Source organism: Gopherus evgoodei, chromosome 6 (assembly GCF_007399415.2).
Source record: "Gopherus evgoodei ecotype Sinaloan lineage chromosome 6, rGopEvg1_v1.p, whole genome shotgun sequence".
Lineage (NCBI taxonomy): Eukaryota > Metazoa > Chordata > Testudines > Testudinidae > Gopherus > Gopherus evgoodei.
In genome coordinates, this window is record NC_044327.1 from 94066565 (window position 1) to 94093762 (window position 27198).

Sequence of the window (27198 nt, forward strand, 5' to 3'; positions counted from 1 at the left end):
CCAGTGTAAATCAGGTCACTCCTTTTTCAGTGGAGTGAGTGCAGCTTTACACCACTGTGAACAAAAGTTAGACTTTACTCTCTCAAGACTTTCTTAATAAAATGAAAGAAGATTTTGGTTTCTAGTCTGTTCTTCAAAAGAAGCTTTCCCTTGAGATTGTGAATTGCTTGCTCTTTTGTATTCTGTGTTTGCTATCTAGTATATATATATATATATATATATAATTTGTGGTTTGTACAGGCTTATGGGGGGATTTTTTCAACCTTTTTTTTGGAACGCAACCTTTTGACAGTCTCTGGTTAAAGAACACGTTAGGGTGTACATCCTGATTCTCTTTGAGATAATATGTAAATATTTTAGCAATAAGCTATTTTATGGTGTAACTTGAACTTGACAAGGAGGAAGTGGGTGGAGTGGAGATTTCCCTGTGGTTCCAAATTTCCCTCAACGGGTGTGGCTAAGGGCTGTGTGGGATCTCTTCTGTACAACATGTCAGAGTTAGTCTCTGAGGTCAGAAACAATGTGTTTCTTTGGCAACTACACTCTGCAAGAATCTGTCCTACGTTTTACTATCTTGGAGTCCTGGAGGTGAACCTAGAGGAAGTAGTGTTGGGTACAGTATCCTATTGTCTGTGAGTTGATTTTTAATGAAAACTAACCTTGTTTAAAAGGGAGATAAATCAAACTTCAGCCTTTACTCATAAAACACTCAAAACGTATTAATTTATTAAAATGTCCATAGCCCACAGAAACAGTACTTATTTAAAATAACTATATTATGCAACTTCAGCAAAGGGGCCATGAAGATTTCTCAGCTACCATACTTCAAACCAGGTAGGACCTTAATTAAATATGCTATATTGCTTACCATATACAATATAACTGTATTCTATGATGTGCCTATTGGTTTCTGGGTTGATTTTAAGGCATTGGCTTGACTTACGAAGCTCTAAATGGCCTAACCTATCTGTCCAATACCCTGATGTAACAAACTTATTCACACGGGGAGACTCCTACCGATTTCAGTGGGGCTCAGTATGAATGCAGGGGTCTACCCACAGGAATGCAGCTGCAGGATCAGAGTCCGACCACCACAGCTAGTGATATATGGGGATGCATGTGCTGGAGCCCCATTGCTAGAAAGCTGAAAAAGCCTCGCAGGGTATTCTTCATTAAGGCCCCGGCCTTTAAAACACACTTCCTCTCTGGAGTATAATAGAAAGAGATGGTTAATTGGGGGGGGGCGGGGGGACAGTTTGGAGTGAGTGAGAGATTCTATTATAGGGGGGTTACATTAAATGTTGTTGTGGTTAGGTTATTGTTATCTAGGGTAGCTGATGGATTGGTGGAAGTGGTTTATTTTAAGATTGTGTTTTGAAGAGCTTCTGGGTGTCCAGAACCTGCAATGGTTGTCTTATTGCAGAATAGTACAAATTTAAATAAATGAGAGGAGGAGATGAAGAAATCCAGTAGAACATTGACTTTATGCAAGAGCCTTTTTTTTCTCTGGAAACTTGGGCTGAAAATCTGCTTTTGTCTCAAACAAAGCAAGTTTGGTGGTCTATTCTAGTCAATACTGAACATTTGCCTACATCTCTGAGAATGATATTCAACCTGGTTTGCAGACCAGAAAAACTCATTTCACTTCTGATATAAGTCCAGGCCTGCAAGGGGGAAAGGATAAGATTGACAGGTTGCAGAAAGTGGCTATCTTTAAAGTATTTAAAAATTTATTTATGTAAACATTTTACATAGAATAACTCAGGCTTCATTATACATAAAAAGGTTACCATAGGAACCTGGCAGTGCTGCTATAATTAAAGATGAGTTCTTATTCATTCCTATTATAAATTGCAGTTTTCAGCATTTCGGCTATTTTGATTCGCAAGGTTCTATTCTACTTGTTATATTTGGCGCAAATCCTTTATTTTTAAAATGGCATTAAAGCAATGTGGAGTTTTGGAGTGCCAATAAATATCATTTGGACTTGGTTTGTGGTCCTCTCTAAGCTTCCCCATACCCTACACTTAGAAAATTCAATATATTTGCTGCTGGACTGTTTTGTTCACAGTGCAGACTCTCTTCAATGGAAACAGGCTGCCTTAAATGTGATTATCCCTCTTGTTTCAAATGAATACTTTGTACTTAATCAAGTTGGCTCAATTGTTTTCTCCTGATTTGTTGCACCTCTTGTCTTTTATGATCTAATCTATAACTCTTTGAGCCACTATCCCATAGTTCCCACAGTTTCCCCCACCCCTTGGAATTGTGAGTTGAGATCCCAGTGCCTGATGGGGAAAAATCATTGTCGTGGGTGGTTCGGGGTAAATGTCATCAGTCATTCCTTCCTCCGACAAAGCAACGGCAGACAATCATTTTGCGCCCTTTTTCCCTGGATTACCCTGGCAGACGCCATAGCACGGCAACCATGGAGTCCGTTCAGCTTTTTTTTACTGTCACCGTATGTGTATTGGATGCCGCTGACAGAAGCGATACTGTAGCACTACACAGCAACATTCATTTGCCTTTGCATGACAGCAGAGACGGTTATCAGTTGCTCTGTACCATCTGCTGCGCCATTGTAAATTGGCAATGAGATGATGGTTATGTGTTGTTCTGTACCGTGTGCTGCTGTCATGGGTGCCTGTGGCTGAGGTCGGCCAGGGGCACAAAGGCAAAAATGGGAATGACTCCCCAAGTCAATACCTCCTTTATGGTATCTAAAAATAGAGTCAGTCCTGCCTAGAATATGGGGCAAGTGTACTAGAGAACCAGTGTATCAGAACCAGAGAGCACAGCCGCTCCCTGTCAGATCCCGCAGAAATGATGAGCTGCATGGCATTTTAGGGGGTGTCCCTGCAGCAACCCTACCCGTTGCTTCCCTCCTCCCCAAACCTTCCTGGGCTACCGTGGCAGTGTCCCCCGCATTTGTGTCATGAAGTAATAAAGAATGCAGAAATAAGAAACACTGACTTTTTAGTGAGATAAAATGAGGGGGAGGCAACCTCCAGCTGCTATGATAGTCCAGGCAGGACATAAACGGTGCGGGGGAGAGGAGACCAGCATCCCGCTGCTATGAAAGTCCAAGCAGTACAGAATCTTTTCTTTACACAGGAAAGCGAGGGGGCTGATGGAGCTCAGCCTCAAGTTGCTATGATGAGGACGGTTACCAGCTGTTCTGTACCATCTACTGGGAATGACCAGGAATCATTCCTATTTTTACCCAGGCACCCCCTGTCAGCCTTACCTGAGGCTAGCCAGGAGCACTCATGGGCTGATGATGACAATGGATAGCAATCATATTGTAGCACCTGCCACCAGGGAGAGGAGAGGAGCAGATAGTGCTCTTCACTGCCACAGCATCGCATCTACCAGCAGCATTCAGTAGACATAGGGTGACACTGAAAAAAGTCAAGAAACGATTTCTTTCCCTTTTCTTTCATGGTGGGGGGAGGGAGTACATTGACAAGCTATACCCTGAACCACCCTGGACAATGTGTTTGACCCTACAGGCATTGGGAGCTCAGCCAACAATGCAAATACTTTTCAGAGACTGCTGGGGACTGTGGGATAGCTGGAGTCCTCAGTACCCCCTCTCTCCCTCCTTCCCTCCCTCCCTCCATGAGCGTCCATTTGATTCTTTGGCTTTCTGTTATGCTTGTCACGCAGCACTGTGCTGTGGAATCTGTATCATGGTCTGGAGATTTTTTCAAATGCTTTGGCATTTCGTCTTCTGTAACGGAGCTCTGATAGAACAGATTTGTCTCCCCGTACAGCGATCAGATCCAGTATCTCCCGTACAGTCCATGCTGGAGCTCTTTTTGGATTTGGGACTGCATCGCCACCCGTGCTGATCAGAGCTCCACGCTGGCCAAACAGGAAATGAAATTCAAACATTCGCGGAGCTTTTCCTGTTTACCTGGCCAGTGCATCCGAATTCGGATTGCTGTCCAGAGCAATCACAATGATGCACTGTGGGATACCACTCAGAGGCCAATACTGTCGATTTGCGGCCACACTAACCCTAATCCGATATGGTAATACCGATTGTAGTGCTACTCCTCTCGGGGAGGAGTACAGAAACCGGTTTAAAGAGCCCTTTATATTGATATAAAGGACCTCGTTGTGTGGACGGGTACAGTGTTAAATCGGTTTAATGCTGCTAAAATCGGTTTAAACGCGTAGCGTAGACCAGGCCACAGTGGCAGCTTGCTGAGTACTAAACATATGGCATTCTCAGAGAGCATCCCATGGCTATATTTTTTTGCAGCTGAGCAGTGTGCATTCTGGGATTTTTCTTGCTCTGCATTTTGGTATGCATAGCAGAAGCCAGGCAGGTTTCCACGGGCTTCACCCCATGCTTCCTTTCTGGTTGAGCTATCTCTGTTTTTGAATTGCTGTCAGCTGGCATGGACCCAACAATGCTCAGCAATGCTGTAACTCAAAATAGGCAAAGGCTGCTTGGGCTGTATTTCAGCACTCAAAGCTATAAATTCAGAGCTCTGAGCCGGCAAATGGTGTTTGGATGTAAGGGGGTTCACCAGGCATGAAAGATGTGGGGAGTGGAAAGGAAAATATGTGGATGGGCATGATGTCCTCCATGGCATGGGCCTAGATTTCTGGCTGGGAATTGGGCTCTGTTGCTCGCATCAGGATCTTCTGTCCAAAAGGGATCCTGGCTTTCTGGGGACAGCTCTTTACTGACCTCCTCATGCTTATCATCCAATGAGTCTTAGGGTATGTCTACACTACAAAATTATTCCAATTTTACAGAAACCGGTTTTGTAAAACAGATTGTATAAAGTCGAGTGCATACGGCCACACTAAGCACATTAATTCAGTGATGTGCGTTCATGTGGCTAGCGTCGATTTCTGGAGTGTTGCACTGTGGGTAGCTATCCCGTAGCTATCCCATAGTTCCCGCAGTCTCCCCCGCCCATTGGAATTCTGGGTTGAGATCCCAATGCATAATGGTGCAAAAACAGTGTTGCGGGTGATTCTGGGTAAATGTCGTGACTCATTCCTTCCTCTGTGAAAGCAACGGCAGACAATCATTTTGCACCCTTTTTCCCTGGATTGCCCTGGCAGACGCCATAGCATGGCAACCATGGAGCCCGTTTTGCCTTTTGTCACTGTCACCGTATGTGTACTGGATGCCACTGACAAAAGTGGTACTGCAGCGCTACACAGCAGCATTCATTTGCCTTTGCAAGATAGCGGAGATGGTTATCAGTTGTTCTGTACCGTCTGCCATGCTATTGTAAATTGGTGATGAGATGATGGTTATCAGTCGTTCTGTACCGTCTGCTGCTGTCATGGGTGCTCCTGGCTGATCTTCGCTGAGGTCAGATGGGGGCACAAAGACAAACTCCTTTATGTTGTATCTAAAAATAGAGTCAGTCCTGCCTAGAATATGGGGCAAGTGTACTAGAGAACCAGTATACCAGAGAGCACAGCCGCTCCATGTCAGATCCCACAGAAATGATTAGCTGCATGCCGTTCTAGGGGGTGTCCTTGCAACAACTCCACCCGTTGCTTCCCTCCTCTCCCAACCCTCCTGGGCTACCATTGCAGTGTCCCCCCACTTGTGTGATGAAGTAATAAAGAATGCAGGAATAAGAAAAAACTAACTTTTTAGTGAGATAAAATGAGAGGGAGGCAGCCTCCAGCTGCTCTGATAGTTCAGGCAGGACATAAATGGTGCGGGGGAGAGGAGACCAGCATCCCGCTGCTATGAAAGTCCAGGCAGTACAGAATCTTTTCCTTAGACATGAAGGGGGGGGGGGCTGATGGAGCTCACCCCCCAGTTGCTATGATGAAGACAGTTACCAGCCGTTCTGTACCATCTGCCGGGAATGACCGGGAGTCATTCCTATTTTTACCCAGGCGCCCCCAGCTGACCTCACCTGAGGCCAGCCAGGAGCACTCACGGGATGATGACGAGGATGGCTACCAGTCCTTCTGTACTGTACCGTCTGCCACCGGGGAAGGGAGGGGAGAGGATGCTGCTGTTCAGTGCCGCAGCACCCCGTCTACCAGCAGCATGCAATAGACGTACGGTGACATTGAAAAAAGTCAAGAAATGATTTTTTTCCCTTTTCTTTAATGCGGGGAGAGGGGGCATAAATTGATGAGATATACCCTGAACCACCCCGGACAATATGTTTGACCCTACAGGCATTGGGAGCTCAGCCAAGAATGAAAATGCTTTTCAGAGACTGCGGGGACTGTGGGATAGCTGGAGTCCTCAGTATGCCCTCCCTCCCTCAATGAGTGTCCATTTGATTCTTTGGCTTTCCGTTACGCTTGTCACACAGCACTGTGCTGTGGCCTCTGTATCATAGCCCGGAGATTTTTTTCAAATGCTTTGGCATTTCGTCTTCTGTAACGGAGCTCTGATAGAACAGTTTGTCTCCCCATACAACGATCAGATCCAATATCTCCCATACGGTCCATTCTGGAGCTCTTTTTGGATTTGGGACTGCATTGCCACCCGTGCTGATCAGAGCTCCACGCTGGCCAAACAGGAAATGCAATTCAAAAGTTTGCGGGGCTCTTCCTGTCTACCTGGCCAGTGCAGCTGAGTTCAGATTGCTTTCCAGAGCGGTCACAGTGGTGCCCTGTGGGATACCACCCGGAGGTCAATACCGTCAATTTGCGGCCACACTAACCCTAATCCGACATGGCAATACCAATTTCAGTGCTACTCCTCTCGTCAGGGAGGAGTACAGAAACCGGTTTAAAGAGCCCTTTATATCGATATAAAGGGCCTCGTTGTGTGGACGGGTGCAGGGTTAAATCGGTTTAATGCTGCTAAATTTGGTTTAAACGCGTAGTGTAGACCAGGTCTTACTGGTCATCCTTTGAGGGGTGGGGGAGGTTAGCAGAGTGGACAGCAGCAGCATCAACCATCCTGGGTTGGGCAGTAGGGTAATTGATCAAAATCTTGTCCAGCTCCTGAAAAAAGTGGACAGGTCACATTTCCACTGCCAGACTTTTTCTTGGCAGCCCCAGTTTGAATGTAAATCCTCTGGAGCTTCTTGCTCTTTATCCTGCACTAGTCAGCATCCCAGTTGTGGCCCCTTGCACTCATGTCAACAGAAATATCCTTATTCCTGTGGGTGGTCACAAGAACTTCCCACCCTGACACCTTCCCCCATCTGGGTATAACTAACAGCTGACTTTTAGTCTGGGTATCTCTTACAATCCAGTGTATCACCAATAAGCACCATAAAAGAGTCACTGGTATTCACCTGATGTTAGTGTAACAGGTAGTGGATTGAATGGGAAGTTTGGAGAGGGTCAGCTAGAAGTCGACTGAAGCCCATGAATATGCCCATAGTAACAATTATGCTTCTTTTTAAAGGAGAAGATGAAGTGCTTCTTATTGTTTGTGTCTATGGCCTTGTTCACAACAGGTGAGTTTTCATTCACTGCATAATGTATCCATTTACAAATAGTAAAAAATGGAAATAAATTATTTAAATATGATCATTTCAGGCCCAAAGAACTGTCTGTATTAACTCATGGCAGGAGAGACTATGCAAAAATTTTAAAAAGAAAGAACTTCAACACATATATTCTTTCCATATTTGTTTTACATTCTTGCTGTTAATTTTATCCTATATTATCTTCCAGATTCTTCTAATTGCTTGGAATCTGATCTTCCATTTTGCAAGCAAGTTCCAGGTAAATAACTCTCTTTAGGCAATAGCCAGTTAATGGCAAGGATGGGCCCCACTGCTGAAGGAAATCCCCCAGTTGAAGTGATTGGGTAATCAATTTGGGTTTGAAATATTCATTAGCGTAAAGTTTTTTGGCTGCAATCCAATCTCCATTGGATAGGGATTTCTGAAAAGTAGCACCAGAAGTTTCTTCAGAACTGCTTTCTGATCTCTCTGTGTTGAGTTCGCTCTATTGCCTCAATGGAGAGATGTGACATGGTCAAAATGCCAAACTAGGAAAATGATCTTTGCAGGAGATTTCTGAATGGGTGTCAATGGGGGTAAAATTGTATTTGTCAGGGTGAGAGAGAAGAATGTTGCCATAATCGAGGTGCAATATGATGATGCAATAGGGAAGGAGGAGCCAGTAGCTGTGTGAATAGATATGAATGGCCATATCATAGAGATGTTGTGCAAGATTTCGATGTAGCCTGGATGCAAGGCCCTAGAGAGAGGCCCAAGTTGAAGAGGACACCCAGGTTACAGGCCTGAGTGACCATCAGGATTGTGGAGTTATCCACAGTGATTGAGAAAGGAGGTAGCAGAGAGGGTTTTGGGGAGATTAAAAACTCTGCTGAAGCCATGTTGAGCTTGAACTGACTGCTAGACAGCCATATGGAGTTTTCTGAGCCACAGGATAAGATTTTAGTTTGGACAGGAGACAGAACTGGAGTAGAGAGGTAGTTTAGTGAATTGTCTGCATAGCATTGACAGCTGAATTTGGATTTGTGGATGAGATTACACAGAGATAAGATGTAGAGTGGGAGGAGAAGGGGGATGAGGGACTGATGTCTGTTGAACCCCCACAGACTAGGTCTGAGCTTTGCTAGGAAAAGGTCACTGAAGACTTTGGCAAGAGAGGTTTCAGTGAACTGCAAGGGATAGAAGCCGAATTGGAGAGATCCTAGGTTAGAACTTGAGGAGAGAGGCTCCGGACAGTGATTTTAGAAGGTGTGTTCAATGATCTTACAGATGAAAGGGATATGGGGCAGTAGTTAGAGGTAAGTGAGGTCAAGGGTGGGAGTTCTTTAAGATGAGAGAGACTGAAGCATGCTTGTATTGTGAGGGCAAAGAGACAGAGGAGAGCGAGAGGTTAAGGAGAAGGCAGGGAGGAAAGGGCTGAAAGCAGACGGAAGTAATCAGTGCTGATGGATTAGAAGTAATGGAAAGGCCAAGTGACAGGGAACGAGGGAAGGGCTAATGGGCAACTTGAAGGAGACCAAGTGATGATTGGAGAGCGGAACTCAGCACAGAGAGATCAGAAAGCAGTTCTTGGTGAATATCATGTCAAATCAGTTTTGACTCACTTTGGTGAGTAACTTTTTGGTGAGTGAGAGAGTTGAAACGGGGCAGCTGGTGAAATGAAGAGATGAGGGAGAGGAAACTCGCAGCTATGTGGCTGGATGTATCATCAACATGGCAGTTGAAGTCACAGAGGTTGAATGGAGGAACTTGTGAGGAGAAGATGAGGAGGAGAAAGAGTGTCAGGAGTTGAAATCAGAGAGGAAGATTGATAAGGAGGAGTTGGGTGGATGGTGAATGACAGCAACATAGTGGGGGAGAAGAGTCAGATGTAATGCTATTGAAAAAAAGAGAGAGTGGGTAGGGGTTGGAAGTGCCAGGGAGAGAAAAAACCCAGTTCCACCACTATGGTCTGACTCAGGATGAGGAGTATGAGGGAGAGTCCTCTGTAAGAGAGGGCAGCTACAGAGGCCATCTCAGATTAAGGGATTCATGAGCTGGAGGAAAAAAGATGCGAAGAGGTCATGGATGGTTGCAATCTTTTTAGAGATGGTTTGGGCATTCCAAAGACAGCAGGAGGGGGGATGGGTGTGAGATTGGGAATGGTGGCACAAAAGAGGAAGAGGTGGTGGTGGGGAAGCATGTGGGTGGTGCCAAGGTTGGGGCAAATATCACCAGAGATGAGGAGGAAGCAGGAGAGGAGGATGTTGATGTGAGATTTCCCCCTCCTCCCACCTGCACAAATCCAGAAGTAGGTAGATCTGGTGGGAACTATAGAGGGATGGGGAAATGGGTCCGGGGGAGGAAGGAGGACAAGGAATGCTATGATTCAGAAGAGGCACTTGGAGAGAGCTGTGGCAGATGGATGAGAGAAAAAGCTATTGGAAAACATTTTGAAAGTAATGCTACTGCAGCCCCCTCAAGTGCATTGCCCTTCCCAGCTGGGGATGCAAGAGTAAGCAGGCTAGGCTGCACCACTGGCAATATTGGGCTGACAGGCACAGCAGAAGTAGAGCAGCCTGCTGAAACTTTCGCAGCTGCCTCTCAGAAAGTTGGGGTGCTGAACAATTGTTTCATCAAATAGGATTTTTCTGCCAGTAAAAACAGTTCCAGCATAGAAGATGGACTCTGAGTACACAGTGAGCACCGGATGCGTCAGGTAGACACCAGCCATTCTTGCCAGAATCAGCCACAGACAGCTTTCCAGGCCACACATTTAATTCAGTATCTGTTGACTATAACCCTTATGAAAACATTGATAAAAATCTTGCTGATTAATAAAGAGTTTTCAAAGTGAAAAAACTAGTCCATTTCCCCTTTGTCTTTTCAAAAGATATTAGATCTCTGGTGGGAGGAGATACAGTGGAATGAAAGTAGAAGTCATTGGATGAAACTGAGCAAAGGAAAATTTAAGTTCAGTAAGGAAACACTTGATAATAGGGAGCTTTATTTGACTCTAGAATGAAGTGGTTGAAACATCATTGTTTGACTAACTGAAAACTGACCTGATCAAGATACTGGAGAATGTAATGTACAAACAGACCTGCATTAGCGGGGAGAGGGATCAGCTGAGCTAATAGGCCTTGTCCATCTCTAATTCCTTTGATTCCAAGTTGTTCATTATATTGTAATCACCTGCAAACTGAAGGCATTTTTGTAAAGATGCTTTTTTGCTTCTAACCACCTCTTTTACTCTGCTGTTTATCCATAGTGTTATTTTTGGTCCGCTTACTGCTTTTTTTATTTGGTATATACATTTAGTTTGAGCCTCTTATGGTGTTTTTAAATAGTCTCAATGCAGTTTGTAGACATTTCACTCTCATAACTAATTCTTTTAATTTCTATTTAACTAGCTTCCCTTGTATACTTCCCTTTTTGAAGTTCAATGCTACACTGATGGATGTCTTTGGCATTTTTTTCCCCCACAAGGATGTTAAATTTAATTACATTATGGTTGCTATTATCAAGCAGTTCAGCTAGATTCACTTCTTGGACCAGATCCTGGTTTTCACTTAGGACTAAATCAAGAATTGCCTCTCCCCTGGTGGGTTCCAGGACTAATTGCTCCAAGAAGCAGTCATTTAATGGGTCTAGAAACTTTATCTCTGCATCCCAATCAATGAGGATAATTGAAATCTCCCATATTATTGCATTGTCTGCCTTTGTAGTAGGGCAGTCAAATGATTAAAAAATTATCAGAATTAATCATGAGATTAAAAAAATAGTCACAATTAATCACAGTTTTAATCACACTATTGACTAGAAATATTTTTGGATTTCTTCTACATTTTTAAATATATTGATTTCAGTTACAACACAGAATTCAAACTGTACAGTGCTCACTTTATATTATTATTGGTTAAATATTTGCACTGTAAAAAAAAAAGAAAGCATTTTTCAATTCATCTCAAGCAAGTCCACTCAGTCCTGCTTCTTGTTCAGCCAATTGCTAAAACAAACAAGTTTGTTTACATTTACAGGAGATAATGCTGCCCACTTATTTACAATGTCACCTGGAAGTGAGAATAGGCATTAACATGGCACTGTTGTACCCAGCATTGCAAGGTATTTACGTACCAGATATGCTAAACATTCATATGCCCCTTCATGTTTTGACTTGTAAGTTCTAAAGTTTTACATTGTTTTGTTTTATGAGTACAGTTATGTTAAAAAAGTCTACATTTGTAAATCTTTCATGATAAAGATTGCATTACAGTACTTGTATTAGGTGAATTGACAAATACTATTTATTTTATCTTTTTTTACCATAAAAATATGTGTAATAAAAATATAAAGTAAGCACTGTACACTTTGTACTGTGCTTTAATTGAAATCAATATATTTGAAAATGTAGAAAAAACATCCAAAAATATTTATAGTAAATTTAAATTGGTATTCTATTATTGTTTAACAGTGCGATTAAAACTGCAATTAATCATGACTATTTTTTTTAATCTAGTTAATTTGTTTTGCGTTAATTTCATGCGTTATCTGTGATTAATTGACAGCCCTTGTTTGTAGCATCTCTAATTTCCCTGTTCATTTCAGTCACCCTCACCATCCTGGTCAGGTAGTCGGCAGTATATTCCCACTGCTATACTCTATTGTTCAAGACTTGAATTTCTATCATAGAGATTCTGTAGTACATGGTTTGATTCATTTAAGATTTTTACTTTAACTCAATGCTTCCTTTCACATTTAGTGCCATGCCTCCACCAGCACAACCTATTGTGTCATCCTTATATATTTTGTATCCTGGTATTACTGCGTCCCACTGATTATCCTTATTACATCAAGTTTCTGTGATACCTATTATATCAATATCCTCATTTAATGCCAGGCTTTCTAGTTCACCCATCTTACTATTTAGACTTCTAGCATGTGTATATATAACACTAACAGATCCCAGTAGTCAGGGAGTGGGATCAAACCTGGTACCTCTAGTGCATGAGCCTCTACTATATGAGCTAAAAAGACATCTGGCTCTTAGATAAGTCTGTAGAACAGACTCATTAATCTCTCTCAGAGGTCTCTCGGTGCCACTAGATGGGACAGAACACCTCACCCAGGAGGTCAGTAGCATAGCAGGGAGGAGTGGGGGAGCTGCTGCTCCCCTACTGAGCACAAGTGGCGCCTTTTTAATTTTACTCACCTGGGAGCGAAAAAAAAAAAAGGCACCACCCGCTGCAGTGCTTTTACTGACGGGATGGTGCTCCGGGTTTTTGGTGGCACTTCAGCAGCGGGACCTTCACTTGCTTTGGGTATCTTTGACAGCACTCAAGCTTCATCACCGAAATACCACCGAAGACCTACAGAACGAGTGAAGGTCCTGCTGCCGAGGTGCTGCCAAAGACCCGAAGCACTGCCCCATCAGTAAAAGCACCACAGCAGGTGGCATCTTTTTTTTTCCGCTCTCCCTCTTCCCTCCACCTGGCTAACCACTGCAGGAGGTGTGGGGGTTACATACTTCTCCTAACTGAGGAAGTACATCCCAAGCTTCAGAGACTTCAGAGACCCCACCTGGAATACTGTGTGCAGTTCTGGTCTCCCATGTTTAAGAAGGATGAATTCAAACTGGAACAGGTTCAGAGACGGGCTACTAGGATGATCCGAGGAATGGAAAACCTGTCATATGAAAGGAGACTCAAAGAGCTTGGCTTGTTTAGTCTAGCCAAAAGAAGGCTGAAGGGGGATATGCTTGCTCTATATAAATATATCAGAGGGATTAATATTAAGGAGGGAGAGGAATTATTTAAGCTTAGTACCAATGTAGACACAAGAACGAATGGGTATAAACTGGACACTAGGAAGTTTAGACTTGAAATTAGACGAAAGTTTCTAACCATTAGAGGAGTGAAGTTCTGGAACAGCCTTCCAAGGGGAGTAGTGGGGGCAAAAGACATATCTGGCTTTAAGATTAAGCTTGATAAGTTTATGGAAGGGATGGTATGATGGGAGAGCCTAATTTTGGTAATTGAACTTTGATTATTGCCACATAAGTATGCCCAGTGGTTGGTGATGGGATGGGTTCTGAGTTACTGCAGAGAATTCTTTTCTGAGTGCTGGCTGGTGAGTCTTACCCACATGCTCAGAGTTTAGCTGATCACCATATTTGGGGTCGGGAAGGAATTTTCCTCCAGGGCAGATTGGCAGAGGCCCTGGAGGTTTTTCGCCTTCCCCTGCAGTGTGAGGCATGGGTCACTTGCTGGTGGATTCTCTGCAGCTTGAGGTCTTCAGACCACAATTTGAAGACTTCAGTAACTCAGGCATAGGTTAGGGATTTGTTATAGAAGTGGATGGGTAGGGTTCTGTGGCCTGCTTTGTGCAGGAGGTCGGACTAGATGATCACATTGGTCCCTTCTGACCCTAGAATCTATGAATCTACTTTGCAGTTGAAATCCCAGATGAGCCTGCACTTGTAACAATGACAGACCCTGGTTGTTGCCAGGATTGAACCTGGGACCTCTGAAGCTTAGTGCAGGAGCCTCTACTGCATGAGCTCAAAGCCCTCTGGCTCTTAGCTAAGGCTGTAGAACAGACTGATTTTCTCTCTCTTTCAGTGGTCTCGGTGCCACTAGATGGGACAGAACACCGCACCCAGGGGGTGTGCGGGTTACATATATAAGCACTTGTACATTGCCAGTATTCAGTCGCTTACCTTCATGTGTTCTATTTAAGTAGGACTCTTACATTTAACTGTTCCTCAGTAGCTCCTACCTCTACTTTACCAACTTCTCTCCTATCCTCTTTACTAGGATATAGAGTTCCCCTTTTAATAAAAATTCACCCCTAAGGGATGTCTCCGCCTGTACCTGTTGGCTTTCTCCCACCCCTTAGTTTAAAAAATCCTGTATAACTTTTTTAATTTTACATGCCAGCAATCTGGTTCTGTTTTGGTTTAGGAAGAGCCCATCCTTCCTATAGGCTCCTCTTTTCTCCAAAGCCTCCCCAGTTCCTAATAAACCTAAATCCCATCTCCCTGCACCATCATCTCATCCATGCATTGAGACCCTGCAGTTCTGCTGGTTTTCTTGGCACTGTGCTTGGAATTGGAAGCATTTCAGAGAATGCTACCATAGGAGTCCTGGACTTTATTCTTACCTAGCAGCTTAAATTTGGCCTCCAGGCCTTCTCTCCTACCTTTCCCTAAGTCATTGGTACATATGACCGTGGTCTCCTCCCCAGCATGACACAAAAGTCTGTCTGGCTATCTCATGAGATCCACAACCTTCACACCCAGCAGGCAAGTCACCATGCAGTTCTTCCAGTCATCACAAACCAGCTATCTATATTTCTATTAAGTAAATCCCCCACTCTGCTACCTGGCTCTTCCTAGTAATTGGGTCCTCTCCTTCAGTGGGTAGCCTCAGTGTGAGGGGATATCATGACATCATCTAGAAGGAGGTCCCAGCTATGAAATAATTTCCCTCTGCTCCAGCTTTATGTTTCCTTCCCTGAGATTTTCATCCTCCTCAGCATTACAGACGCTGTCAGACTGGGGGTGGGACCGTTCTACTGTGTGTCTGAAAGTCTCATCTACGTACCCTCTGTCTCCCTTAGCTCTTCCAGTTCAGCCACTCTGTTCTCAAGAGCCCATACTCAGTCTCTGAGGACCATGAGTTGCTTGCACTGAAAATACACGTGACCTGCCCACAAGGCAGATAATTGTGCATGCTGCATTAGCTGGTTAGCTCTGACTTCTGCTGGTATTATTTTTACTTTTGCAGGGTTTGTTTGTGACCTAAGTTTAGAAAATGTTAGGTATAGAAGATTGTTTTTGTTTGGATTTTCTCCTCCTTTCTGTGTTTCTTTTCCTGAGGTTTTTTTTTGGCAGTTAGGTTAAAACCCCTCAGCCACCTCTTCCTGCCACTGAACTATCTCTGCTGCCAAACTCTCCTTGGTAGTTCACTCTGTCCTAGGGCACTCTCTGCTTGAGAGCTGGACCAAGAAGGAATGCCTCTCTGAACTCCCTCACATAACTCCCCTGTTTGCTGCTGGTGGTCACTTAAGAGCTGGCTTTTTAAACCCCTGTTCTCAGTGAGATAGGATCCCTTGACAAAGGCATGGGGCTAAAGGGCTTAGGGATCAAAGAATAGCACTCTAGGGCCTCATTAGTAAGCTCTCAGCCTAGCCTAGCTGGCCACTTGGCTCAGCACACAGCCCCTACAACAGACCACACCGTGCTCTAAAATGTACCTAGTTTGTGTTGATGTAGTTAATTTCAAACAAGTCTATGTTAACATGAACTAGATACATTTGAGTATGTACCAGCAGGGTCTAGATGGGGCAGTTAGAGCACAGCACACTTGTGTGCTTTACAAATCACACCCCTCTGATGCTGTTTGTATAGACAAGCCCTAAAGTGGTTGGGTTTTAAGTAATTCCTGATTGTAGTCCTAAATGCATGGCTGTCTGTTTTGCCAAAACACTATCATTTTGACAGGCAATCCCACTGGCAAATTAAGAAGATGTATCCCATTTCGGATTTGTTGCCTTTTTATTTTGAGAGTTGCCTTCCTCTTGTTAATGGGGTATTATAAATAGATGTCCAAGATAAGCCTTCACTATATAGTATGATTGCTTACTTAGTTTGCTTTCATTTTGCAGATTGGCATGGCGAACTGACTTGCTACAGAGAGAGAAATATAAGTCTATTTTGCTCCTGGTTGCCTGTCCCCTGTGCTCCAAAAACTACTACTTATACAATAACTTTAAAGTGGTAAGTTTGAAAGATATTTCAGAAAGTCTGTCATTGTTGCTTGGTGTGATTCTTTCTGTACTGACTTAAGTTCTCTCTCCTATATTAGACAAGCAAATAGATTCTGGACAGCTAAACACTGAAGGTCAAAGTCTTCCCTCAGATTTTGTACTCACATGTAATACCCACTGATTTCAGGGGAACTGCATTTTACAAATTGATGGGAGAAATTAGTGTGGAGGATGAAAAAGATTCAAGGAGGTGGGCTAGTAAGCAGTGCAGAAGCATACAGGACCACTGCATAGATGGCTTTGGCCTCTACCAGTTTATGTATCTATCTCAACATTTCCTATAGAGTCCACCACACTAGTATCTAATTTCAGTAAGTAAAGGGATTAACTGCTCTGCTAGTTCCACAGGGGAAGGTGAGGGTGACAATCTCTTCCTTGTTGGGGACAAATCAATGGAAACGCCCTGGGTATGATCTCACAGGTTTCCTGTCCCTTGCAAAGGGTCTTCCTCCTTTGGGGAGAACCTGCCCATGTATTTTTTTTTAAAAGGAGTAGTAGAAAGCAGCAGTACAATTTGGTCTGAACTATGATGTGATTTTTCACCATACTGTGTGGGGTGACGTGTACACCATTTGCTTGTTTACATTTACAAGAGCCGTGGTTAGGAGCACATCCTCATGCTGAGTAAATGGCTGTGCATTGAGGAATTCCCCTGGTTCCACTGGGACCAGTGAGCAAGAAAATCATCTCTTATGGGCCAGAATGGCAGTGGAGGTGCTTGGCAGCTTCGGTGCTCCCCACTGACTCCTGCACTCTCCCATTCTGTGAGGAATGGCTGGTGGATCCACCCTGTGGAGAATGCACTAACTCTACTCCAACTCCTCCCCTGCCTGGCTCAGTGGCTATTCAGGGAATAGAGGCGCTTTAGAGACTGAGTCCCTTTGAAGCACAGACTTGTGTTGAGAACCCATTGCACTTGCGTTGACCCAGCAGAAGCACCAAATCTGTTGCAGTCTGTAGCTGTGCAGAGCAGGTAGGTCTTGCTTATCATTTGTCTCACTCCTTGCTGAATGTTTCTACATACGTAGTGGACGTGAGTATTCCAGTGGCTCCAGAAAACCCCAGCCATCATCAGACCTGTATATACTGCTGGTATATACATGCTGTATATACGCATAGCATGATAGAGATCCTGCCCTGAAGAGCTCACATTCAGAACAGAGAAAGCAGATGAAGGGGAGAAAGAAGAGATACAGCATACAAGCAGGAGACTGAGAACCAAGGCACAAAGAGATTGTGACTTTTCCAAAGTCACACAGAGAGACTGGGGAAGAGATAGGATTTGATCCAAGGTCTCCCAGATTCTAGTCCAGAGCTCTTAACAAGAAAATATTCTTCCTTTTTACTGGGTTTTTAGAAAAGCATTTACTTAAGCTGAGCTGAGGACATTATTGCTTTCTGCAATGAACATCAGTTGGAAATTGGAAGAGTACTGTGTATGATTTAACTGTCATGAAGGAAGAGATTAAAGAAAAACCTCACACAGATGCTCTAGCTGTGCACTTAAAAAATGATGCTTTGAAATATTAACTGCTGATATATAGTTAAGCTGACTTAGAAGATTCAGGAGAAAACCTTCAAACTTTCATGTATTAAATATTGCATTGTGACTATAAAAATCTGGTAGGTAAGTAATATCACTAGCCATAAAATAAATATTCCATTTTGAATATTTGAGACTGCACACCTTAGCTGTACAAAGTCTCCTGTCCTCAGTGTTCAGGAAAGGATGTATAACCTTTTAGGGGATATGAGATAGCATGTTCCCAGTGTCTATCTTTTTCTCTCTCATTTTTGCTTACATGCCAGGAAATTCTATTAAAAGCTGTATCTAAGTATCATTAAGACTCCATGGTTCAATCACTCAGAGGTCAGGAAATGCCAAAGTAAAGGTTTGTCCATAAAATTAATCTGCCCCCTTGTGTATATGCATTATAATGCAATTTTTAGTTACATCACATACTATTTCCCAAATAATGCCCTGTACTATAATATACAATTATTTTCTACAGACATGGATACACATGTAACATTTGCAGAACTTTGTACTACACTGTGACTGTCAGACAAAAAGGGCCAAATCCTCAGCTGTGCTGGGGCCACTCCACCCACTTTGATTTCCCCAGCAAGGGGGGAACCATTGGGTTGTTTAGAGACACCACAATGGCTCCTGCACCAATCTCCCTTCCTGGTCCCACCAGTGGAGTCATGGCTACAGTAACGGGATTTGGTGGAGGCTGTTCCTAGGTGCCTCAATGGCCCATAGGAGCGATTAACAGCAAGCACAATTTAGGGCAGTCTTCAGGCTGTTCTAATTTATGCCAGGGAACTAGCCTGGCACTAAGTATGGCACATAATACCTTTTCATTCCTTCTCCTGAAAAGCATTGAGACCATAATGTATGAAAATCATTCCTATACCAGGTATGTGAAAGAGTTTGATCCTGAGGATAGTGGCAGCTGAGAACCCTCTGGATCTTGCAGGTTTGATCTGTAACTAAATAAAGGTTCCTGTGAATATAAGAACATAAGAAGAACATAAGAATGGCCGTACCAGGTCAGACCAAAGGTCCATCTAGCCCAGTATCTGTCTACCGACAGTGGCCAATACCAGGTGCCCCAGAGGGAGTGAAGCTAACAGGCAATGATCAAGAGATCTCTCTCCTGCCATCCATCTCCATCCTCTGATGAACAGAGGCTAGGGACACCATTCTTTACCCTTCCTGGCTAATAGCCATTTATGGACTTAGCCACCATGAATTTATCCAGTTCCCTTTTAAACATTGTTATAGTCCTAGCCTTCACAACCTCCTCAGGTAAAGAGTTCCACAAGTTGACTGTGCGCTGTGTGAAGAAGAACTTCCTTTTATTTGTTTTAAACTTGCTACCTATTAATTTCATTTGGTGACCCCTAGTTCTTGTATTATGGGAATAAGTAAATAACTTTTCCTTATCCACCTTCTCCACATCACTCATGATTTTATATACCTCTATTATATCCCCCCTTAGTCTCCTCTTTTCCAAGCTGAAAAGGCCTAGCCTCTTTAATCTTTCCTCATATGGGACCCTCTCCAAACCCCTAATCATTTTAGTTGCCATTTTCTGAACCTTTTCTAGTGCTAGAATATCTTTTGAGGTGAGGAGACCACATCTGTACACAGTATTCGAGATGTGGGCGTACCATGGATTTATATAAAGGCAATAATATATTCTCAGTCTTATTCTCTATCCTCTTTTTAATGATTCCTAAACATCCTGTTTGCTTTTTTGACCGCCTCTGCGCACTGCGTGGACATCTTCAGAGAACTATCCACGGTGACGCCAAGATCTTTTTCCTGACTCGTTGTAGCTAAATTAGCATATTGTATGTATAGTTGTGGTTACTTTTTCCAATGTGCATTACTTTGTATTTATCCACATTAAATTTCATTTGCCATTTTGTTGCCCAATCACTTAGTTTTGTGAGATCTTTTTGAAGTTCTTCACAATCTGCTTTGGTCTTAACTATCTTGAGCAGTTTAGTATCATCTGCAAACTTCGCCACCTCACTGTTTACCCCTTTCTCCAGATCATTTATGAATAAATTGAACAGGATTGGTCCTAGGACTGACCCTTGGGGAACACCACTAGTTACTCCTCTCCATTCTGAGAATTTACCATTAATTCCTACCCTTTGTTTTCTGTCTTTTAACCAGTTCTCAATCCATGAAAGGACCTTCCCTTTTATCCCATGACAGCTTAATTTACGTAAGAGCTTTTGGTGAGGGACCCTGTCAAAGGCTTTCTGGAAATCTAAGTACACTATGTCCACTGGATCCCCCTTTTCCACATTTGTTGACCCCTTCAAAGAACTCTAATAGATTAGGAAAACACGATTTCCCTTTACAGAAACCATGTTGACTATTGCTCAACAGTTTATGTTTTTCTATGTGTCTGACAATTTTATTCTTAACTATTGTTTCGACTAATTTGTCCGGTACCAACGTTAGACTTACCGGTCTGTAATTGCCGGGATCACCTCTAGAGCCCTTTTTAAATATCGGAGTTACATTAGCTAACTTCCAGTCATTGGATACCAAAGCCGATTTAAAGGACAGGTTACAAACCTTAGTTAATAGTTCCACAACTTCACATTTGAGTTCTTTCAGAACTCTTGGGTGAATGCCATCTGGTCCCGGTGACTTGTTAATGTTGAGTTTATCAATTAATTCCAAAACCTCCTCTAGTGACACTTCAATCTGTGACAGTTCCTCAGATTTGTCACCTACAAAAGCTGGCTCAGGTTTGGGAATCTCCCTAACATCTTCAGCCGTGAAGACTGAAGCAAAGAATCCATTTAGTTTCTCTGCAATGACTTTATCATCTTTAAGCACTCCTTTTGTATTTCGATCGTCAAGGGGCCCCACTGGTTGTTTAGCAGGCTTCCTGCTTCTGATGTACTTAAAAAACATTTTGTTATTACCTTTGGAGTTTTTGGCTAGCCATTCTTCAAATTCCTCTTTGGCTTTTCTTATTATAATCTTGCACTTAAGCTGGCAGTGTTTGCGCTCCTTTCTATTTGCCTCACTAGGATTTGATTTCCACTTTTTAAAGGAAGTCTTTATCTCTCACTGCTTCTTTTACATGATTGTTAAGCCACAGTGGCTCTTTTTTAGTTCTTTGACTGTGTTTCTTAATTTGGGATATACATTGAAGTTGGGCCTCTACTATGGTGTCTTTAAAAAGGGCCCAGGCAACTTGCAGGGATTTCACTTTAGTCATTGTACCTTTTAACTTTTGTTTAACTAACCCCTTCATTTTTGTATAGTTCCCTCTTTTGAAATTAAATGCCACAGTGTTGGAGCCCTGCCTCTGCACCTGACAAGATTCACCTTACACCTGTGGGAATAGTGGTATATCTGAGAAGCCATGTGATTCAGATATGTGTGGGGGCAGAGTTAACCTTTGACTGTAAAGCCTCAAGTGTTTGTAAAGTTCACGTAGGGAACTCAAAGTAAGTTTAGCATTATTTTATTTGTAATCATATTCAACAAAAATTACATGTCAAGTTCGTAAAGACACTTAAATCTGGACATAAATAGAATTGCTTGGTTACCAGTGTTATGTTCATTGGTCTGGTTCAAATGGATTGGACTGTAGTGATAACTGAGGCCTTGTGAGCCTAGCTGAGGAAAAGTGGAAAAAAGTTTATAAAGTGTCACAATAAATTAAAATAAATGTTGATGGAAAAAGGTGCAAAAGGGAGTCAGATTAAATTAATCTAAACAAAAAGGCCTACTGATATAATTCTAGAACTATGTTAAGATCATATCTGGTAATCAAGAATAGTGTGGGACCAGAAATTAATGAACCAAAATTGGTGTGTTGGAAGTGAGGCCTAACAGAATAATGAGGGGATGGGCTATTCTGCCCATTACTACTTTTTGGATTCCTCAAAAAGATTTTTTGGGAAAGCTAGAAATGAGTGAAAGATGAAAAAACAGGAAGAAGCAAGCTTCTCCATCATTTCTGAACACCCATGGTCTCTTGGGACTATGAGATCCACTGTGACTTGATTGGGTCTTTTTCATCCTAATCTTGAGAGAGGCCCGGACCGGAAAGAGAGACCCAGATGACACTCCCACCAGTTCTGGCTAAATTCCAAACAGCATCTGGGGTGTGAAACTTTGTCACTCCCTTCCGTGTGTCCTTTTTCCTTCCCTACCATATTTTTGACTCTTTCCTAGCCTGCTCCTTTTGCCTTCTGTTTAATAAGAGTTAGGGCTGCCAACTTTCTAATCACACAAAGCCAAACACTCTAGCTCTGCCCCTTCTTTGAGGCCATGCCCCCGCCCCACTCTTACTCCAAGGCCCTGCCCGCCCAGGCACTACATTCCCCCTCCCTTGGTGGCTCGCTCTCCCCCACCCTCACTCACTGTCACTGGCTGGGGTGTGGGAGGGGGTGAGAGCTCTCTCTGGAGATGCAGGCTTTGGGGTTGGGGTGGGGATGAAGGCTTCAGAGTGCAGGAGGGGGCTGTGGGTTGAGGCAGGGGTTTGGGGTGCAGGAAGGGACTCCAGGCTGGAGGGTGGGGTGGAAGGGATCAGGGTCTGTGAGGGAGCTCTGAGCTGGGGCAGGGGGTTGAGTGCAGGGGGGCCAAGGGCTCCATATTGGGGTGCAGACTCTGGGGTGGGGCCAGGGATGAGGGTTTGGGGTGCAGAAGGGGCTCCAGGCTGGTGGGTTGGGCAAATGTGTTCAGGATGTGGGAGGGGGCTCTGGACTGGAGCAAGGGATTGGAGTGCAGGGGAGGTGAGGGTTCCATCTGGGAGTGCAGGCTCTGGGAATGAGGGATTTGGGATGCAGGAGGGCGCTCCGGGTTGGGGGCTTCTCAGGGCTGGGGTAGGGGCTCGGTGTTGGGGTGTGGGCTTACCTCAGGCAGCTCCTGGTTAGCTGTGCAGTGGGGTGGCTAAGGCAGGCTTCGTGCCTGTCCTGACTCCACACTGCACCCTGGAAGCAGCCAGCAGGTCCGACTCCTGGGCAGAGGTGTGGCAGGCGGCTCTGCGCACTGTTCTCACCCAAAGGCTCTGCCCCCGTAACTCCCATTGGCCATGGTTCCCTTTCAATGTGAGTGCGGAGCCAGTGCTTGGGATGGGGGCAGTGCATGGAGCCCTGTGGCCCCCCCCCCAGGAGTCGGACCTGTTGTCCGCTTCTGGGGTGCAGCACAGAGCCAGGACAGGTAAGGACTAGCCTGTCTTAGCTCCTCAGCACCGCCAACCAGACTTTTAACGGCCCAGTCGGCAGTGCTGACCAGAATCACAAGGGTCCCTTTTCAACCTGGTGTTCCGAAAACCGGACACCTGGTCACCCTAATAAGAGGCTGGGTTAGCCAGCCTAAACTGCAACAAACCCAAAGTGACAGTTAAAAGCAATGTCCTAAACTGCCCAGCACTGGTACAAGTTTGCCAGGTCTTGGAGTGGCTGATAGAGTGCCTTGCCTGAATTTTTTGAGCAGTGAGATTACAAGGAAAAATGAGCACCAAAGACAAAAGCTGCATTTTCTGTCTTTGCTGTTTTCTTTTTTCCCTCATTTGTATGCGGTTGTCTTGTTTTGTTTTCTAGGAAATGGGATTGGACATTAACAGCAACACCACCTGCTCCAGCCCATCTCAACTAAATTTCTCTTTCCCAAAAAAGGACAATTATCACCATCTTTAATATCATCTAAAAGACTATCAAACAAGCAGGTTTTTTTTAATGAAAATGCTCTACAGTTAAAGGGAACAAAGGATATTATTTAAATATAAGCCTTATTACTTTGTTACAAATTCAAATGCTTTAACTTTGATTTTTGTATCTTTGGTAACAAGTTTAAATTTTTTTTTTAAATCTCTTTGCCATGGTACTAAGCAGGCTGAGGTGACTGAATTCCAAACCTGAACTTTATTTAAAATTGTTTAATATTGGACAATAACAGGGTCATGTTAACACCCCCAAGTCTTTGGGCCCATATATTCCACCAAAATTAATACAAGTCGACACCTTTGAGATTGCCTTTTAAAATTGTTGTGTCTGTTCTAACTGCCCCACCAATTCACCAGTTGTCATATTGCTGCTCTAATAAGTTATAGTTCAATAATGTTTATTTTAATGCTCTTTGTCTCAAGGGATAAAATCTTGAGATGTTTTGAAAGAACTACAGCATCAACATCCATCACAATAGAACGAAAATCCCTTTACATGAATCGTTCTGTAATTATTTGGGTATCAGCAAATTACTCCCATGAGAGCTCTGTGAAAACAAAGAACATCTCCATTACACCCAGCAAGGCAGGTACAGTGCGTCTAATATGGTTCATTATTTGTATTACCACAGCATCTAAGATGCAATAGTTTGGCTAAAACTACAGTATAATTTTACTAAAATATGGATTTATTTGCTAAATTGTAACTCTTAGTATATACTTCTTACCACCAAATCAAATAGTTAAACCATAATTTGGACCTCTGGGGTGAAATCCCCACTCTAGTGATGTAAATGTGGGAAGGATTTCACACCTGGAGTGTTTGCAAGACTGTAAAGGAGCAATATCCACACACACACACACACACACACACACACACACACACACACACACACACACACACACACACACACACACACACACACAGAGTACTTAGGCTCTTATTTTGTTTGTTGGCTTTCTGAAGAGTGGGCTGGTTCCACAGCCTGTGTTTAAGGAAATCTATATAGTTAGAATCTCTGTGTGTTGAGTCCTTTTCCAGGTTTTGGTCTGTTTCTTGGGCCACTAAGGGTATGTCTACACTTTAAAAAAGTAAGAGTAGGGGGAGGAGGGAGCAAACCATGGCAGTGAGTCTGAGGTCAGATCTACAGCCTTTGGCTCACAGTGCTCACACTACAGCGCTTAAAAATGGCAGTGTAGTCATTCTTGCTCAGGTTTAGAGACCCGCCCTCCTTGCTGGGTTTCACACTCCCAGTGGGAACATCTATACTGCTATTTGTAATGTAGTGCCTGCACAACTCTGTAGACCCAGGTTCTGAGTCTTGCTACAGTGGCTTATTTTTTGGGGAGGAGGCAGTGTAGACCTACCCATTGGGTAAGACCAAGTCTGATTCAGGTTTAAGATCAAGTCCCCCTTCTATCTACACACAAATCAGTCTGACTTGGATCAGCAAACACTCAGAACCTGGATCCTATGACCCTGCTACAGGGCTCGGTCAGAACCAGAGTCCCACTGTGACTGTGGTCCAAGCCCTGCCATTTTGCAGTGTGGACACAGCTCAAGCCATAGACCCAAGTCAGTCAGTCTGTGTAGTACAGTAGGGACACTTTAGCACAGATGAGACCTGGGCCCAGTAATTGTAAGTCTAGGTTTACAATGCAGTGTGCATGCTCAGATGTAGGCTTGGAAACCAAGCCTGGGTCCACAATTCAGTGTAGACATACTTAAGTTAGTTACACAGTAATTTTCTATAAAAGGATACCACCTGGTTACAAATGAAATATCAAGTCCTGTTCTTCTGATTAGGTATTTATAGTGCAATTCACCAGGGTATCCAAGTATTGCTCTAATCCTCAAGTGCTGCCCAAAGACTGAGAGTAACTTTGGTCACGGGCTCTTCTAGGAGACATGGGATTGGAGGTGGGAGTGAGAACAGAGTCCTCACTACTGCAGCACCCTACCAGAACCACTCCACAGCTACTACTCTAGCCTCTGTTGGGGGCCTTTGGCCACTTTACATAGGTTAGGTTATGTCTACACTTTGAGCTGGAGAGGTGATTCTCAGCTCGAGGAGACACCCATGCTAGCTCTCAGCGAGCTAGCACACTAAAAATAGACTGTAGCCCTGACAGTGAGAGTGGTGGGAGTTCATGCCTGTCAGAGATGCTAGATATGTAGCCTGGGCAGCTAACTCTTCCCACTACTGCAAGTGCATTCTATTTTTAGTGTGCTAGCTAGCTCAGGTACTTCTCCTGGAGCTGGAATCACACCTCCAGCTCCAAGTGTAGCCATAACCTTAGAGAATAAGAAATTGTACTTGAAATTACACCTCTGACATACCCAAAAAATACAGAAGCAATTAGAGTTCAGGATAGTCTTTTTAAACAGCATTATTGCTGGTGCTGTAGACATTCTGATTTGAGGATTGTGCCACTTATGCTGACTTTGAATGGTATCTGATACCACAAATTCTCATTGAAATCAACAGAACTGCCCGCAGAGAAAGATCTTACCTTCATTTAGTAAATGTGGGCCTTTGTTTCATACTGCAAAATTTCACTAATGAATTCTTTCTGGATTTTGAAGATTTAAAATAGACATATTTAGTACTGAGCAAACAGAAGGGAGAAAAAATTGTGTTTATCATTGGTTTCCTGCTGTGTGTGTGTGTTTACGGTTTCTGAATTGTTCATTTTAGAGAAGTGTGCTATACACTCCATAAGTGCTCACCAGTTATCAAACAGATTAATAATTAAGTGGGATGCACCAAAAAAGTCTATGCAATATGAACTGCAATATAAAGAAGCACGTCCAACATCCTCACAGTGGATATTGGTGAGTATATGAAGATTAATATCAATTTAAAAGATTCAGCTGACTATTACTGGTTCTATGATACACAGCACGGTTCTGACAAGACAAAAATACTCCCTGTTAACCTAAGGTGACCAGATGTCCCGATTTTTGGGTCTTTTTCTTATATAGGCTCCTATTACCCCCCTGCCTTCACCCCCTGTCCCGATTTTTCACAATTGCTGTCTGGTCAACCTATGTTAACCACCATTTAAGTTCTGTTAAGATGTCCCAGGCTATGGGACAGATCCTGAGCTAGTGTCAGTCAGAATATCTCTGTTGACATTAATGAAGCCCTGGTAAATTACATCAGCTGAGGCTCTGACCCTACATTATTAATGGCTAATTTCAGTTTGACAAAAAAGTGCCAAACATTGCACCCTCTGCTCATGCTTAAACCCTACCTCTTAGACACATATTACATTTTTAAATGGGTGCTCAAGAAATCAGATACACAAGGCATTTTCAGTGCCAGTGCAAAAGCTAGCTTAGCATTTTGAGCATTCACAATTCTTATTAAAAATCAGTCTCAGTTGCATATGTGGATTGAGGGCTTTGAATGTATTGCCACACCTCTTCCAGGTGCCTCAGCTTCAACCCCAAAGAAAGTGGAAAGTCTTTAAATCTTTGCATGATTCTGTATTTTCCCCCAAATCAACTTTATTAATAGAAATATGTTACAAAACAAAATACTGTCTCCTAAAAATGCTTCTGCTCACTGTCTTTAGCACTAGAGCAAGAGCTAGCCACGTAATTGTTTTTATTCATAATTTTCATGGCAATAAAAACTATAATGGAGAGCAGTGAGGAGACTTTTAGGCCTAAATTTTCAAAAGTGCATCTCTGCCAACTGTGTACATTGCCTATGTGATCACTGTAATTGTACAGGCTA

The 27198-nt window shown here is 43.3% G+C and overlaps 1 protein-coding gene across 1 annotated transcript in view; it reads left to right on the forward strand.

The window, feature by feature from the left end:
• The first annotated feature begins 580 nt into the window (after positions 1 to 580).
• The window catches only part of LOC115654001 (interleukin-6 receptor subunit beta-like), a 55982-nt gene continuing 29364 nt past the window's right edge, over positions 581 to 27198 (forward strand). Inside the window, exons 1-6 of the mRNA XM_030567903.1 lie at positions 581 to 632; positions 7367 to 7418; positions 7639 to 7689; positions 16074 to 16185; positions 23876 to 24042; positions 26152 to 26288. Of these exons, the coding sequence (XP_030423763.1) occupies positions 7373 to 7418; positions 7639 to 7689; positions 16074 to 16185; positions 23876 to 24042; positions 26152 to 26288 (513 nt within the window). The 5' untranslated portion in view covers positions 581 to 632; positions 7367 to 7372. The remainder of the gene's footprint in view (positions 633 to 7366; positions 7419 to 7638; positions 7690 to 16073; positions 16186 to 23875; positions 24043 to 26151; positions 26289 to 27198) is intronic.